The sequence below is a fragment of the Danio rerio genome, chromosome 24 (assembly GCF_049306965.1).
Source record: "Danio rerio strain Tuebingen ecotype United States chromosome 24, GRCz12tu, whole genome shotgun sequence".
In the NCBI taxonomy this organism is placed as follows: domain Eukaryota; kingdom Metazoa; phylum Chordata; class Actinopteri; order Cypriniformes; family Danionidae; genus Danio; species Danio rerio.
In genome coordinates, this window is record NC_133199.1 from 24,009,550 (window position 1) to 24,027,403 (window position 17,854).

General features: G+C 34.8%; 1 protein-coding gene across 3 annotated transcripts in view; it reads right to left on the reverse strand.

Annotated features, from left to right (window-relative positions):
- The window catches only part of oxsr1b (oxidative stress responsive kinase 1b), an 89,580-nt gene extending 74,372 nt beyond the window's left edge, over positions 1-15,208 (reverse strand). For 2 of the 3 annotated variants that reach the window (XR_012399093.1, XR_012399094.1), the window contains exon 1: positions 14,975-15,208. Coding sequence is in view for 1 of the 3 variants with exons in the window: in NM_201175.3 (NP_957469.2) it covers positions 14,975-15,044 (70 nt within the window). In the remaining 2 variants the exon portion in view is untranslated. The remainder of the gene's footprint in view (positions 1-14,974) is intronic. The other variant, NM_201175.3, reaches the window with a different exon arrangement.
- Between the last annotated feature and the right edge of the window lie 2,646 nt (positions 15,209-17,854).

Genomic DNA, 17,854 nt, shown 5'->3' on the forward strand with positions numbered 1-17,854 from the left:
GTACACCATCGCAAACAGGCTTACACTGAGTAAACTAATAACACTACTCATAAAAAGACCGGTATGTCTATTAACATGACATATGGATATAATAAGGTAGAGTACATGTCAAAAGCATCAGTGCAATATCAGACACCACCCATGAGAACAGCACAGTTAAACCGTTAACAGATTCATGTCAAGCAGTGTGTGCAGGGCCGGTGTATCTTTTGCTCACTCAGTTATGTTATAAAATCTATTTTCTTGTGATAATGGGATTTCTTTGAGACATATTTTCCTTACACTTGCATATATATATATATATACATAAAATGTTAATATGCATAAAATATATATATATATATATATATATATATATACACACACACACATATACATATATATATATATATATATATTTATTAAAAATTTTTTTTGCTTGTTAGTTTGATTAGTGTTGATTTCAAATGCAATAAATATGTTTGTATAACACTTGTAGTAACGGTGCTTATAATTGGTGGGTGCGACTAAATTTTGGCTGATGTGCCTAAATTTTTAAAGTTAGGAGCACCTGTGCTACCAAGCAAAAATGTCAATTTCGAGCCCTGTACTGGCCAAATTCTATTTCATTAACATAAAAAACACAAATTTTAAGAAAAATGAAAACTAAATGAAGCTATCAAAAGCCACTGAAATAATAATTATAATAAAAATTAGCAAAAAATAATCAACATTTTATTAATAAGCACTCGTTTTGTGGCAGAAAATCTGACCTTAATAGACCTTCAGCAGATGCTGCTTTTAAAGGTAAACAAATCAGACAAAATGTTCCAACTTTTCTTTAATTGCCAAAAAATGTAAACTAGGCATGTCTAACTTCATATTTTCATATATATGATCTTCTGTTTAAAATCTGTTTATTCATTAAAGCTGTATATGTATGGTTTTCGGATCAGGGCCAGTACAAACAATTATTTTATTTTACCTACTAAGAAGCTTGCACAAGAGTTAATTTAAGCTGTGCAAACATTGCTCTGGTTGACACTGGATTTTATTACCTCTGTTAAACTAGAATTAATTATGCTAAATGTGAAACTAAAACAGAATGAAAAGCTAAAAAGAAATTTGTTAACAAATTTAAACCTTTAATCAAACAAACAAACAAACAAATTAATTAAATTATCTAAATCTAAATTGAAAATTACAGTACATGTAAAAATATATTGAAATAGAAACAAATTTAAAACAGCAAAACTATAATATTTTGGGTTCTGTGTAAATAGAAAATGGATGTGCGCTCTTTTGTACACCCAAGTGCATGCTAGTCAGAAAACAAGGTGTTAAAGCTCATTGTTGGTGCATTGCTATTTCTATGCAACCAAAATAGATTCTGCCACTGACCAAATAAACCCATTCTAAAGTAAACAGGTCCAGCGTTTTTGTGCATTAAACAAGCAAAAGTGGATTCGGACATGCTGTAAGTGCACCTATACACCATGTGCTTCAGTCCATTCCAATCTGGCCATGTGTCAATTCATACAACATATTCATGCCACTGGAAAATGTGTGGAATTTGTCTACTTTGGGGCGATGATAAAATAGACACTTCTCTACCCATGTCCTGCAATGCATACTTTGGCATCTGAGAGGGTGCTGTCATCGCTGGTCACTGCTGTTTTGGGGGCCACATTCCAGGTATTTAGTCTTTTTGATGTTCGCATAACATGATTAACCAATCAAGTGTTTGAATCATAAAAAGACATTGTTGATGAACGGGAAAGACCATGGATGAGGCACTTCCAAGTCAGCAATACCAATATCCAAACAGAAGTCATAAGAGTGCCTTGGTGAACATCAATGGTAATTGGAAAAAGGGGGTGTTGTTAACTGAGAAGTGGAACAAGGTGACACTGGCATGGAAGAAGAAGACACAAGTATGTGTTTACATCATAAATGCCAGTCATAAATAGACAAACTGTGAAATTTACGTCTCAAGACAAATGCAATACACCAGCACATGGTTTCCACTACATTCATTCATCCACAGCCGGGTTCCACAGCAAAAGTCATCCCGCCACGGTCATATTACAGCTTCCTTAGTAATTTTTTATTTTTTATAGTGAGTTATAATCATACCAAAACGTATTAAAGGTTATGTGGACTATAACAGCGAGAACTTTTCTGTAACCGCAGTAGTGCTGTGTGTAGGGTTGTAACGGTATGAATTTTTTACGGTATGATAATCGTCTAAAACAATACCACGGTTTGACGGTTTCGCGGTATACGGTATTAAATAGTAATTCTCGTAGCAAAGACCCTGAAAAGAATAAGAACACGTTTTTTGACTGAACAAAGGTTTTATTTCAACAAACTTTTGAAAGAACCATTTTAATAGAACTATAGAAGTCTTTTATAAAAATAAACTGAAAAATTTCCCATTTTAATAAATTAAATTAGAAGGAATAAACAAGCAAGGTCTTTTAAGATTAGACAAAAACAAACTTAAACTGTCCGCCCTTATAAGCAGGATAAATGGGAGACCAAAAGTGCAATACCAAGTTTATGGCTGTAAACATGTATTTAAAGCGTTGTTTTTTTCAGTCTAGGTTGTGATGAAGAAATGTAAGCATGTTGAGATTTTCAGGACTTAATCTTGACCGCTGAGGTGAAAGAATGTGTCCACTTGTACAATGAACAAATAAAAAAATAAGAAAATAATAAATAATGTGTCAAAGTCCAAATAAACATGGTGCAAATCCTCAGTAAAAAAATAGATATAAATATTTACTATACTATAAATAGTTACATAACGAAACTAGATTCAATATGGAACATCCTCAGGTTTTATGTGCCAGCATGGATATGGTTGTCTGTGGATATGGATTTGGATATGGTTGTCTGCAATGCAGACAAACAGCTGCACCTTCATTTGCGTCTTTTGAAAACAGCAAGAGCAGCAGTTCGTCTTTGCTGTGTCACTGTTTTGTCATGTTTCTGTGCTGCTGTGCATGCAAAAGTACTTAGTATGAGAATTATTTCATGCAAAACGTTTTTTTTTTTTTTAGCCGCGCATAAATGTACAGCCTATCTCTCATTCCGTGTTGTTCAAAAAGCTCATTGTTGGTCCAAAAACAAAAGCAAAACCTATGCTTATTGGTTGTGATATAGCGAGTTTGAACCAATCTGGGCATGGAGGAGGGACAATGCATCAATGTATCATGTCTGGTTTGTCCGGAGACACAGTGACGAGCGTTTCTTTATCAAATCAGCGTTGTCAAATTTTGATGACGTAATCGCACTGATTCCAGAGCCTCTGAAAGTCTGCGAATGTTATGTGATACAGCACTGGAAAGCTGAGATTCTCTTCTTTATGCCAATCTTTGAATTGTATGAATCTGATCAGCGGATCAAAAGTTATTAAACATTTAAGAGCAATACTTATTTTTAGCCGCGGGCGGCTGTCTCGGTCTTTAAGGGTTAAAACCGTTGATATGCAATTGTTCATGGTATGATAATCGTGCACGTTCAAATCGTGGTAGACCGTCATACCGGTATATTGTTACAACCCTAGCTGTGTGATATTAAAAGTCCTTTATGGTGACATTCTGACTGAGGTGCATGATGCGTGAGGCTGCAAACACTACATAGTTTTTAGTTAAGATACACACCATTTGCATAATTATACTTTATAGCTAAAGGACTATGGATCTGCATGCAATGACTATATCTTGCTTGAGTTTATAGCCATTTCACTTCACTTCAGAACACATTAATGCAGATCTGTAGGTCTATTAGAGACATTCATAAATATTCCTAGCAAATCTAATAAATGTTGGAGACATACTTGTTACACCAAATCACAGTTAAGCAGCATTTATTTGATAGAGCACCAGAAAATCTGCACTTCAGCAGTGTATATCTGAGGGAGTGCAAGAAGTTTTATGTACAAACAGAAGACAACGGTCCGCAAGCAAAGAGATTTGCATGCTCGTATTACATGAATGTGATCTTAACTTGCAATAATACTGCACTCATGACATTAATCATTGAAATAATGCCATAGGTAGTTGCTAGATATGTGTAAAAGGCCTTCCACCACAGCTGTAAAAAATCCTAGGGGAAACACTGCACCATAGACCAAAATGACCAAATAAATGACCTATATTTTGAAACAAAAAAATTGTTAAACCTTTCTAAAAATGTCACAATTTAAAAACGGCCTGTCATATAAATGTCAAAGTGTGAAATTACACACAGTTGTAGTGGGTAACCCAACAGAATCATCATTATAAATAATGGGCTATGGTATTTCCAACTTCTATTCAATCCCTTGAAAAATATTGATATTCGGTGACAACTAGGAATAAATTCAACATTAAGAGTGTACAAATTAAAATACATAAATATATAAACAATATATCAGCAGTCCTTACGTTCAAAAGGTAATAAATTACTAGTAAAACAAAATTAATGCAATCTTATCCTATTTTAGGTTTGAAACAAAAGATTAAATCATCTTAATATTATTACTGAGGGTTACCTTTATTCCCTTTAGAGATTTAGCAAAAAGAGACAACACGTCAGCATTGAAAGACAGAATTGAAACAAAAGCAAGATTGTATTGTTTTAAACATTTCAGTACCGATATATTGGAATTTTTGAAAACACTTATTTTTTGGATGGTACATTTTGAAAAAATAAAACATACCCAACCTAGTTTTAATCTTGCTTCTCTGTAATGATGCCTTTATAAAATCACAAAGGCAGGTTAGCACTGACGATCTTCAGGTCTTTCATCAGTTCGTCAAGCTATTGCATCGGATGGTTACGATTAAAACGAGTCCACTATGGTCTTGTAGATTAGTTGTGTAATGACGGATCTGAAGTACTTATTCTTGTCATTCTATGTTTCCACCTTTGGCTTTGCCATTGCATTTCTTAGCTCACATAAAAAATGTTGTTGTCAAAATGGTGTGACCGAATGAGACACTTGCAGGTCTACAGTCGTGTCCATACAAAACAGAAGAGCTACGAGGACCGAGCCTTGGAGGATAATGGTAGTAAGAAGTTGCAGGTAACAATTATAGATAAACAATAAAGTCTTTACCCTTTACATGAATCAAAAATTAAAATTTGGAATTTAATATGATTACAGTGGACAATTCAATAGACCACTATGTGAAAAGGTCCCTACGGTCCCTTGGAGTGGTGTAAATGAGTCCCTTCATGCTTAGGTTTCTGTTAGTAGTACCCTGACCCTGTCTGTTCTCTCACATCAGGAGCCCTTTATTACATTTCCTGGGCTTGCATTCCTCACACTATTCTGGGCCGCATTGAGAGATGTCACACTTAGGGCACTTCATACAAGAGAAAAGCCCTGGAATGCGTAAGATTCGCTTTGAGGGCGAATTGGATTTAAGAAAGTATAACTGGACAGATGAAGAAGAAAAAAAGTTGACATTATTAACTTCTGGCAACATGATGAAGCGTGACTTTTGCAAAACCTTGCAATTTCTTATGATAACAGGAAGATCATAACATGCTATAAAAGCTTCTAGCTAGACTAGAGTGTGACCAATATTGTCCGATTTATGGATAAATAACTCACACAAAACAGTTCTTTTTGATAAATTAAATACAGCTTGGTTTGGTTTACAATAGAAAAGACCCCTGAACTGAATTTTTTAGGTGGAAATTATACTGTAAAGGTGTAAATCAGTGTAAACTGATTAAGGAAAACTGCTCATATGATATGGATGATTTAGTGGATCAAAAACATCCAACATAACCAGAATAGTCTGATGTACTACCAAATAACTCAAACTGGTTCTTTTAGGAGATTTAAAAACACTTTACAACCTGCTTAATCTGATTCATGACTCATTTGAACTGGTTATTTTAAGTGAATCTGAAACATAAGCAAAACAATAGACCAAATTACAAATTGTAAGCTGGTTCTTTTTCATGAATCATAAACACAACAAAAGTTGTGCAACAGGATAAAAACAAAGAAAAATACAGTAGTCTTTCTTATGAACTACTGTATACTAAACCAAAAGCCTGCAGACAACCAGAGTCTGACTCATGTACAAATGACTCATCAATTGGTTCATTTAACTGAATCCAATCAATAATTTTCAACTCATGAGGAAATGGTGCATAAAAAGAAAAATCCAGCCTGATTCACATTTGAATGACTCAAATGAACTGCTTGTTTTTTACTGAACCAAAAAGTACAAAGAACCAACAATGCACTCTGATTCAGGAACAAATGTTTATTTTGAGTCAGTCCTTCTAATGATTCATTATAAGTACTCCCAACAATTAACATTTGAATCCACCAATTGACTTATTATTGTCTAAGAATTTCTAACTCCTTACTCTTCAAATAGGGGCTGGCATGGTGGCTCAGTAGTTAGCACTGTCGCCTCACAGCAAGAAGGTCACTGGTTTGAGTCCTGACATGTTCTCCTCGTGTTTGCGTGGGTTTCCACCACAGTCCAAAGACATGCGGTATAGTGAAATATAAATGTGTATGGGTGTTTCCCAATACTAGATTGCAGCTGGAAGGGCATCCGCTGTGTAAAACGTATGCTGAAATAGTTTGCGGTTCATTCCCCTGTGGCAACCTCTGAAATAAAGATTGCTAAAAATGAATGAATAAATAAACTCCTCAAATATTTGCAGTCAAGAAGAGTTCAAGACTGTGGACCCTAAAAGAAACTGTGCAGTTTCCTTTTCCACAAGTCTGACTCTATCTGATGAGCCTCTGTGCTTTGTGGAGTGGAAAGAACCATCAGGATCAGTGCAAAAGCAGGACTTCCCCTGGGAAGACACTAATACAATGGGTGAGCTCCAAACTCACACATATGCACTTTCCATTGGAGAGTGGAGTAACAGAAGGACCTGGGAAATCCTCCAGGGTGATACAGTTTAATACAATCAGATTCAGCTAAAAAAAAAAACACTTTGTCTGAAATCAATAGTAAAAGAGTTGAAGCAAATCAGACAAGCTCATTCTTGGCGAGAAGACAAAAGGGAAAGTTGATGAAGTCCATTCAAAAAAGTAATGGTTTAATGGAAAAAACATGAGCCTTCTACTTCAATGCTGCTCGCTATTCCCGATATATATAATGGGAGGTGAAACTATAGATGCTGACAGCTAAAGTGGTTAATAACTACACACATTTCATAACACTGCAAAAATAAACTCGTCTGTCTAACTGTAGAATGAATAAAAAAGTGGAAAGATTAAATCCTTTTAAATTTTCTTTTTTCCATCCAATTGTTGCATAATAAAATGAGAAGCAGCATTTAATTTCTACTGATAATAAAAAACATTAATATTATATTTTCAAACGCAAGTTCCTAGACAAATGGTCCCCCTTTATCAAATACTTTGAAGAACTACCGGGTCTTTAGGAAATTTATTTATTTTTATTTTATTTTCTCTACGTTATTTCTATTATACTCTTTGGATGTTACTAAACTCCTCATGTCAAATGAGAACATATTGACTAAAATATGACAATGTATTTCCTCACTGTCAACTTTTTTTTAAATTATTTTTTTATTAAAATTATTATTTATTAATTTGTTGATTTTTTTTCTCCCATTTTATTCATAATTTTTTTCTTATCTTTTTGTATTAAGATGCACCTCTTTTGTATATTCCCTCTTTTGGATGTTACCAAGCCTCTCATGTTAAATGACAATATATGGACTGAACAAATATGGTACACTCTATTTTCTCACTGTTAACTCAGGAACTCTGGAATGACACGTGAATGTATGTGTGTATGTGCATATATGCATGTATGTATGTATGTATGTGTGTGTGTGTGTGTGTGTGTGTGTGTGTGTGTGTGTGTGTGTATATATTTTTTTTTTTTTCTCCTCTTTCAACGCCGTGGTTTTGGTAGGGTAGGGGTAACACAAAAAAAGTGCAATAAAGAGCATTTACAAATGAACACAACGTTGCTCAGGGAATACAATACCATTGTGAACAAAAGCAAATGTTTATGAGTGAATGCAAAGTCACTCGCAATATTTGTGCGAGTGCAAAGTTTCTCGTCTGAATGGAAAACAAGTTTCATGAGGAAATTTAAAGTGAATGTACAAATTCTTGCAAGCAAACAAAAGTTTAGCAAGTGCATGCTAACATTTTCAAACGAACAAGTTTTATGTCACACGTTTACTAGAGAAAATCTAAAATTTGCAAGCAAATACCAAGTATCTCAGGAAACTTAATCCTTAAACAAGCTAATACTAAATTTTGTAAGCAAACAAATAGGTTTTGCAAACAAACACAAAGTCTTCCAATGAACATAATCCATTTCCGAGCAAACACAAGCATTTTTCCAGAGAAACTGCCAGATATACTCATATATAGTACAAAAGTTTAACAAGTAAAGCAAAATCCTTAAAATACTTTTTTTTTCCATCTAAGTAAACTGCTATTACTCAAATGAAAAAAAGCTCATCTGTTAATCTATAATATTCTGGTGGCAAGATTTGACCTTTTATGGAAAGAATCAGAGGTCTACTGGCTTGCAAACAATTTGATGTATCACTCATGTCTATAGCACAATGGTGTAAGATGATGTATTCACTGAACTTTAATACTTATGGGTGTGTTCAAATAACTGCAAGTATAAGCAGTGGTAATGCTTTGCTTAGTGAGCACCATTGATAATTACAAGGTGGCTGATGAAAACATAGCGCTTATTTTATTTCACATAAGGTCATTCTTTCTTCCAGTGCATTTCTCTAAACCAACGGAAGCAATACTTGGAATACAAGAATACAGGGCCTTCATAAAAGCTGCTCTGGTCAGCAATTACAGCTTCCAGCTGGGCTCAACACCACTGGGCAGTTTACATAAGGATTCGGATACACAGAAGTGCTTTGCACCAGAAAATGAGCCCAATGATGCGACAGAAGAGCAACTGACCCTTTTATGCTTATCATGTCAATGTTGTCCATCCTCGAAATCTAAATTTCTCAATTTATGATTCAAGCAAGATGGTTCTTATGAAGAACCTTTAAAATCCATGAAAACATTTTACTTTATAAAGGTTAGCTTATAGTATTTATATAGTATAGTATAATATAATATAGTGTAGTAGTTTAGTAATTTAGAAAAAAAATTATTCATATTATTAACAATTTCTTTATGCAAAGACATTTTTAAAATTATTCATAACAAGGTTTTTTTGAAAGAACCAAGAACGGTACTTCTACAACAATCACTCAGGGAAAAAATAACTAAGTAAAGCCTATAGTTCCCAGTACATACATTTAGACATCAGCAGATCGGTGCACCTTTCAGACTACATGACTTGATTTTGTGTTTTAAACTGATGTGGTGTTTCACTATGTGAATGGTCCACAAGAGGGGGTCAAACAGTACACGATTTGACAACTCTAACTTAAAACTCTGTCCAGCCCCCAAACCACAGCCTATAAAATGTTCAGGACACAGCCACCAAAAAGAGCAGAACACTAATCACTGCTTATGTGATGTCATCACTGAAACAGTGTTTTAAATCTCACAATGGAGTGTTTGAAAGCTTTGTCAATCAGCTGATCTGCCAGCAGATCGATGGCCTATATATCAGGAAAGTTAAATTGATCTATGCATTTTTAATATGCTTGGGTCTGCAAATGCAGGATGAAGACGTTTCTGTTGAGCTCCTGAACACAATGGCAAGTCAGTGCATAAGTTGCCCTCTCATTGGCCTGCTCGAGATTATTTAGCATGCTAGATATTAGATTTTGGCCCACGAGGTGTTGTTGATGCGTCAACGTGCCTCTTTGATATGTCATTCAGTAGTTCCCACTAAAATGACGATCCAAGCTCAATTTGTTGGCAAGCTTGTTAACTTATAAATCGGTCTTAAAATCTTGAAGCATAAACTAGGTATAATTAACCAAACAAATTTAAAGTTTTAAATTAGACTGAAAACAAAACTTTAATCAGTTAATATTATTTATTTCATAATAAATTTTCAAATAAAAACTTCTACAGTGTTGCACATCATGCCACATTAAGAGAAACTGTCATAACATCAAGCTAAATTTTGTTTTAAAACTGGCAGAATCTGAATTACCAATTAAAAAGAGATTATTGAATGGTAAGTACTGTTGATAAACACTGGTAAAGTCCAAATAATGAATCCTGGGATATAAAAATATATACTAAAATCAAGAAAGCAACATTATCATTCATACACATCCTTGAGCTCCATTCACATCGCCAGCAACTTTATTGCTGCCAGTAGCTGATGATTTGGTTGCATTCCAACTACTGGCTGCCTTCTTACATTTGTGAATGATGTTGCCTTACTTATGTATAGAAGAACTCGGTTTTCTTGTCACTAAAAACAAATGCTTGATTTTTGATAATTTTAATTTTTTTTTTCTCCACTTCATACTCATTGGTAATCACTTGTAGAATTCACGTTTCATTTGCATAAAGGCCGGTTTATACGTGACACGTCCACAAGTTCGCTTGGGTGTGTGTCAAATGAGACATCGACATGGTGTTGATGGATGTTCTCTTTGAGTGCACGTAGCATCATTTATGCAGACGGAGCATACATTCTTTGTGCAAGGCTCTGCATCCTATGATGCATGACTTGGAGCAGAGTCTGGCCATGCTGGGGAAATGTGCATGTGACAACACCTTTTGAAACCAAATACAACTACCTTATTTGACCTTTAGGCTTCTTTTGAAGCTTTGAGTGAAAACTATGCATATATTTATATATTTTTTGTTTGCATTGCATGCACAGTTAAATTGGAAAAATAAAACAAAGCCCAAGTTACTAATTTCTTACTAATTTCATGAAAAGCAAACATTTTCATGAGTGTCCTACAAAACTATCCACAACTTATGTGTTTTTTTATGAAGTTCAATTCATTTATCTTCTTCTCCATTCGGTTACTCCAAGTCGCCCCCTGTTGTTAAATATAATAGTACGAGTGAGCTCATCAAGCATGATCGGTCGGGTGAGGAGTCGGGTGAAGGCATAATTTAGTCTGAACATCTGTAATGCGTCTCTGGTCACTTGCCACAACTACATCCTGTTGCCAACCATCACTATCGCTTTTGTCACCAGCAGTTCATTGAAATTAATGGGTTTGTCCCACTTTGTCAATGTATGTCACTGATGGTGTGAATGGAGCTTTAGCCTTCCTAGCAGCTGAAGTGTGCGTTTGCGCTCATGTATATGTCAGTATCCAATATGATCTGCTCCAGACTGTCTTGAACCTTTTGACGAGACGGTGAATTAGGACTGGGTGATTAATCTCAAACGCGATTAAGAAAAGCTGTGGTTGTCATGCGTGACTTGCCAGGGAAACGCAGTTGTGTGATCAGCAGTAAATCTCCCCTAAAGGCCAGAGGGTGAAAATCTCTAAATACAACTCAAAGAAAAAAGCCAGGAAATCCCTGTAGCGTTGCTGAATAAACAGAAGATTTAACTGCTTAAAATGTCAGTAGCAATAGGTTTTTGTGTGTGTGTGTGTGTGTGTGTGTGTGTGTGTGTGTGTGTGTGTGTGTGTGCGTGTGTGTGCGTGTGTGTGTGTGTGTGTGTGTGTGTGTGTGTGTTTAACCCTCAATCTAAATACCTTGGACCACCTGAGGGTGAGCAAAAGTACTGAATTTTAAAGTACGTAAAATTTTAATTTTTGGGTGAACTACCCCTTTTAACAGGACAAACCCAGTAAAGTTAAGCTTTCAATGGGAAAAGAAAATTAGAAGAATTTCAAAATTAAATGACAAACTTTGAGGTGTTCAGCCTTAAACCTGAACTCTACAATTGACTCGCCTCTAGCATGAACTCCTGTTTTGGCAAGTCACATCACATGCCAGGTTTCAACAAAGAAGCAATTCTGAAGGTGAACTGCTAGAGGGCACAACAAATCCTCACTGGGGGAAATGGAGAAAGTGTTTCCAGGAATTTGGGGATAATAACCAAATCTTTTTGGGAAACTAGAGCTTGCTAAAACAAACCAGAAACGTTTAGGTCTATATCGGTGCACCATGATAAAAGCTTTAAAAAGAAAGAGAATTTAATAAAAGACAAGTCCAGACTGAGGCTTATTTGAACTAAAGCTGAGATATCAGAGGAAGTCTTGTGAATTCAACTATGCAAAGCATGAAAAGTGAGATATTTATCTTCTGTGCGCTGAAATGTTCAAGGTGTGGGGAACTTTTAGAGCTGATGAGTCAAATGAAGAGACATAGTAGAAGAAAAAGAGACAACAGCAGATACAGGTTTGACCAGTCTCTCTCTATCTCTCTCACTCACACACAATCATACACACTCTCTCTCTCACACACGCACGCACGCACGCACAGTTAAGTGACTACATAAAAGCTAGGCCAATGTTCAAACACCATAATAAATATTATATCATTTAATTATTTAATGTCATTTAAAAAATTATTTTTACATTTTAAGAAATATACGAGTTTAGCAGATACATTTATTTCTATACAATACCATTTAGTGTCATTCAATCTGTTTTACAAAATTGTTTAATGTGTATGAAAGTGTATTTAAGTGTATGAAATTAAAATAGTTTTTTTTTCAGCACAATTAAATGTTTAAATGGATATTTTAACAGAGATTGATATTTTACTAAATTGTTGTTGCACAGCAATGAATTCTTATCATTGTATTCCACTATTTTTTTATTTTGAACACATAAAACTTCTCTAGCGGATGAAGACTTTTTAACACCCTAATTTAACACTAAAAAAAAGCAGTAAAAGTTGAACCTGCATTATGAGTAACCCCGGCAAGAGCTTTACAGCTTTGAAAACTAGTAAAACCTTGTCAAAACATGGAGCATTTAAAAGGCTGTGTAGAAAGCTTCCCTTTGGGGTCCAAAGGGAGGCCCTGGAAAGAAATATGTCAGGTATCGGATGACTCTTGCAGCGCTCGTGTGACTGCACACACAGCTAATCTCAAGCTAAAACCCTGCAATGTAACCAGATTAAATCAACCAGTAACCAAAACAATCCAGAGAATAAAGCTCTCAGAGAAGAAGAAAAAAAAAAAAAAAAAAAAAAAAGAGAGAGTCGCATATAGGAGCTGATCATGCCTAGAAAGCAGATTTGGAGACGCTCTGTTTCGCAGTTACTGTGACTGGTTGTAAAACTCACTGGTGGGTCAGAGTCATAGATCATCAAAAAGAATTACAGCACATAACAGTGTCTTTATAGCCGCATGAAAAGGGGAGGTGAAAACTGCTAAGCCACATATGCGGAGTCTATTATTAGAGGAAAAAGTCCCTCTGGAGAAATCTAGTGTTAAATATCTTGTTCAAGACATTCATCTATAAACCTTTGTTTCCTCAGACCAACCATTTAAACTGGGTTTGTAGAGCAAGAATAAAAATAAATAATAATATGATACAACAACACATATTTTGGTGCCATTTTATGTAATAGTATATAAATTATGTACATTTATATGATGATCATACATCAATAATTAATAATAATACAATTTATTTCCATATTTGGGTCTCACTTAAATTTTAATTAATTTGGAGGTAAATACACGAAAAGGTTTTTATAATGTTAATAGTGGGTTGCCTTAAAAAATAAACATGTGGTCAGAAATACAATATATTATGAAAACTTATGCACGATATTGTTATCAAGGGCAATTTAAATCGGCAATTATAAGTCATATTAATAGTAAAAAAACTTTCTTTAAACTGAATGATTTTTTGTTTCATTTCTGTGGGTGTTTAAATCATGTTTTGATGACTGAATCATCCATTTTGCCCTTATATAAATGATTTACCATTTTAAAATATTTAAATAAAATTATATATAATAATGAAAACAACATATTCACTACACACATACATATTGTACAGTAAATAGATAAATAGATTCACAATTACAAGCAACAGGCTTAACTGAAAAAAATAATATTAAGTAGGGAAGTTAGGATAACTAGACAAGTTATTGGACAACAGTGGTTTGTTCTTTAGCTAATTAAAATATTGGGTTCTCAATAGACTGACACATAACTTGGGTCTAAATTAAGCAGACTATCCTCACTCAAAAAATGTTTCAACAGTCAAGTGTAAACTATCGCTTAGCATTAGATAGTGTGCAGTTTTTATAACCAGCCTCAAAATACTAAATACATTGCACAATGCTGTCAAACAACGTGTGTGTGTGTGTGTGTGTGTGTGTGTGTGTGTGTGTGTGTGTGTGTGTGTGTGTGTGTGTGTGTGTGTGTGTGTGTGTGTGTGTGTGTGTTTGTTTACATAGATAGATAGATAGATAGATAGATAGATAGATAGATAGATAGATAGATAGATAGATAGATAGATAGATCACATTGCAAAATGTTAAAGGAACTAATAAACAAATGAAAAGGGTGTCATTACAGAAAGAGCGTTGCACGTGTTTGGGCTTATCAGTAAAAGAGGCGTTGTCGTGTACAGAATGATATGGTGACTTTGCCAGAAAATACTACCATTCAAACAGTATTATTTACTAACGTTATTCACCCACGTGAAACTTCAAACTTCTTTATATGTCTTGATTTCTGTAAGGTGTCGAAATGGTTAAATGTGTTCATAGAGAGTGTGTATGTGAGAGAGAGAGAGAGAGAGAGAGAGAGAGAGAGAGAGAGAGAGAGAGATGAAATTGGCATACGTGACAGGCTTGACAACTGAAGTGGAGGATTTTTAACAGACACTTGTTTAGCCTTAACCTTAAGGTTTCAGGTATTCTCGGCGTTACAACTCATTCTCGTGCGCTTATAAAATATGCTAATTTGATTAAACACCGAATCCCGGGTTAGACAGTTCTTTAACGTTAACGTTACTTACAAGACCGCCAACATACCCTGAACAACCCTTACAACTCATTTCCCACTAACAGACTGCAGTAAAAAGAAGTCATTTCCAGATGCACCAGTGGCAGGTCTTCACCGGCTGTAGGAAACACACTCACCGATCACCTCCTGCAGCTCGTAGTCATCCTTGTTGATGGACCAGGGTTGGGAGCTCAGGTCCTCCGACATGTCTCGGGATTGCGTACCTTTAATTACACCCCGCTGAATTCGAGCGCTAGAGTTTGGTGTTTACAGAAAACAACGTTTAAATGTTACTGTAATCCCCCAAGCAGTGGCATTCCAGATCCCGTCCGCAATTCTCTTCAACAGCCTTTCTATCATTCCCAAACTTTGCCACTAGCACCAAAAACCCCGCCCACTACATTCCTGCACACGGACGGACGCGATGGACGGCCATTTTGGGTGTGTAATAATCAGTCGGAAGTCTTTTAATTGCCTGTTCGGAAATATTTATCCTTTTACTCTTACATTTTGTCAATATTTGGGACAGATACTTGCTGTGGTTTATAAGTAAATGTTTGCGATAACGTTCGCCGTTTGCACAAATTAGCATATCAACATACAAATCAAACGTTGACTTAAAATGAGATTTAAATTAAAGTTAAACCTCAGCCCTGTACTAAAATGGATAGCATAATCTTCAAAATCATACTGAATTCGTTTGCTCTGGGGCATTTATTGAAATAACTAATTAAAATGGATCTTGCTTTTTATTTTCTGATCTTAATGATCATGGGATCATTATCACAATTTATTATACTGCCATCTCGTGGAAAAAAACAGTACAACCATTTCTTGTTATTAAAATGTTGTTTACACTTTATATATTATTTATTATATATTCAATAAAATGAGGATTTATCACAACATTCCAAGTAATATGTTAAAGCTAAATACCTTTCAATAATAATAATAATAATTAAATAATAATTTTAAATTATGAAAAAATAATTTTAAATTGTGCAATAAGCATAATTTCATAGTTTGTTGTAACAATTGTAATGAGTTAAATGAACCTCAACCCAAATTAACATTTAGCTTTAAAAAAAAAAACAAAAAAACTAATCATCCTGAAATGACGGCACAAATAAACTATCAATTTAACACTTCATATTAATTACATTTTAAATCTACTAAAAAATTGAACCCTGTTTAATGTTTTGAGATGAATAAAATATTTAACTTTAAATTTGATTTAGTAAATAGGTTATATTTTCAAATTTAATTTATATTTCTTTTTTAAGATAATTAACCACATAAAAAACAGGTCAATATTGTATTAGCTTTATTTTTTGTTCCATTAAAATATTTCAGCACATTACACTTTGTAAATACACTTTACCTCACTTAAAATGTCAAGAGATCATACAAGTACAAATTATAAACTGCATTCAAAGTTATTTGTTTCATATATATGGGATGCCTGAGGTTTTAAGTCTTTTCTCCAAACTACCTCAAGGTAAACCATTTTAAACAGTTCTCATGAATTCACATGCACATGAATTTCAAATGCCAACTGTTTTAACATGTAAAGAAAAAAAATAGATTTACTACAAAAAAACTCAAGGTTTAGTAAAGCTGTTTGCACATAAATCCATATGCACATCAAATTTAAAATTCAAAAATACCTCAACAATTGTTTGTTACAAAGCAGTGTTTTTAGTCTGTTCATTCATTCATTCATTTTCTTTTCGGCTTAGTCCCTTAATTAATCCGCGGTTGCCACAGTGCAATGAACCGACATCTTATCTAGCACATGTTTTACACAGCGGATGCCCATCTAGCTGCAGCCCATCTCTGGATCATCAAAAAGAATTACAGCACAGAACAGTGTCTTTAAATTTATCCTCCTCCCACCGATTATCCCAAAATGCCTGCAAAAGATGACCCAGCAATTGTGTTGTTTTGACTCAGCGTCACTGAAGTACGGTGGGGGGAATGTGCAGCTTTGGTTACAGGTATAAAAGGTGGTAGTAAGAAATTTTAAAATTCAGAAAGGTCTGACTAAAGGCTGTTATGAGCATGAATTTTATTTTGATCATCTGCAAATGCAAGGAATCTGCATTTATGTTACACTATTTTCATTTCATTTTAACAAATAATATGTTGTATCCCAGTCAGCCCCTGCTGTGAGTTGATTTGACCCAAGGAGCTGGGTTGAAACTACCCAAAACTCTGAATAACCGCCAAAAATTACCCAAATGCCTCAATCCAAGATTTGGGTAGAAAAAATGACCCAATTTTTTTTAGAGTGTGTGCACGGTAATCCTTGTGACTCGTCTAGGTAAATACGTAGTTTTAAGAATAATACGAATATAAGAATATAAAGAAAATACGAGTTATAAGAATATTAAAATGTTGGTGAATTTAGCTTGGGATGACATGATCACTTTGGCACTTGGGAGAGAGATTTTGGAGAGATTTTCAGTGACATCACATTCCAAAAATTGATTTGATTTTTAAACATTCAATTCAGGTTATTTTAAAGCAATGAATTTTCTCTCAAGCTCAGATAGTTGAAACCAGGGGTATTGCAAGACATAAAGCTCTACTGACGCATGGCCCCTCTGAACAGCACACTCACTTTTATGCTGGGTCTAGTGACACCCTCTGGTGAGTCTCTGTCTTCTGCTGCACTCTGCAAAAGACAAAGACAGCCCAACAGAGCCCTATACCTGCTGGCTGAGCTCCAGCAATGCACAAAATGTTCTACAGGAATTTTCAGAACATTTTTCCACAATGCTCTTGTGAGTCTCATTCTGCCTGTTGTGGTTCTGTTATCTACAATTTAAATAATTGCCTCAGAGAAGATATTTATCTATCAATTTGTGCCCACTACCACCTTCACCTAGAAACCATATCAGAGCCGCACTATTCTTAAAGTGACAGCATGCGATATTCCTGCTGCTGCCGACTGTTTTTATTATTAATCAATAATAAAATCAAAAATACAGTGAAGATGCTTAAAGAACAGTTTA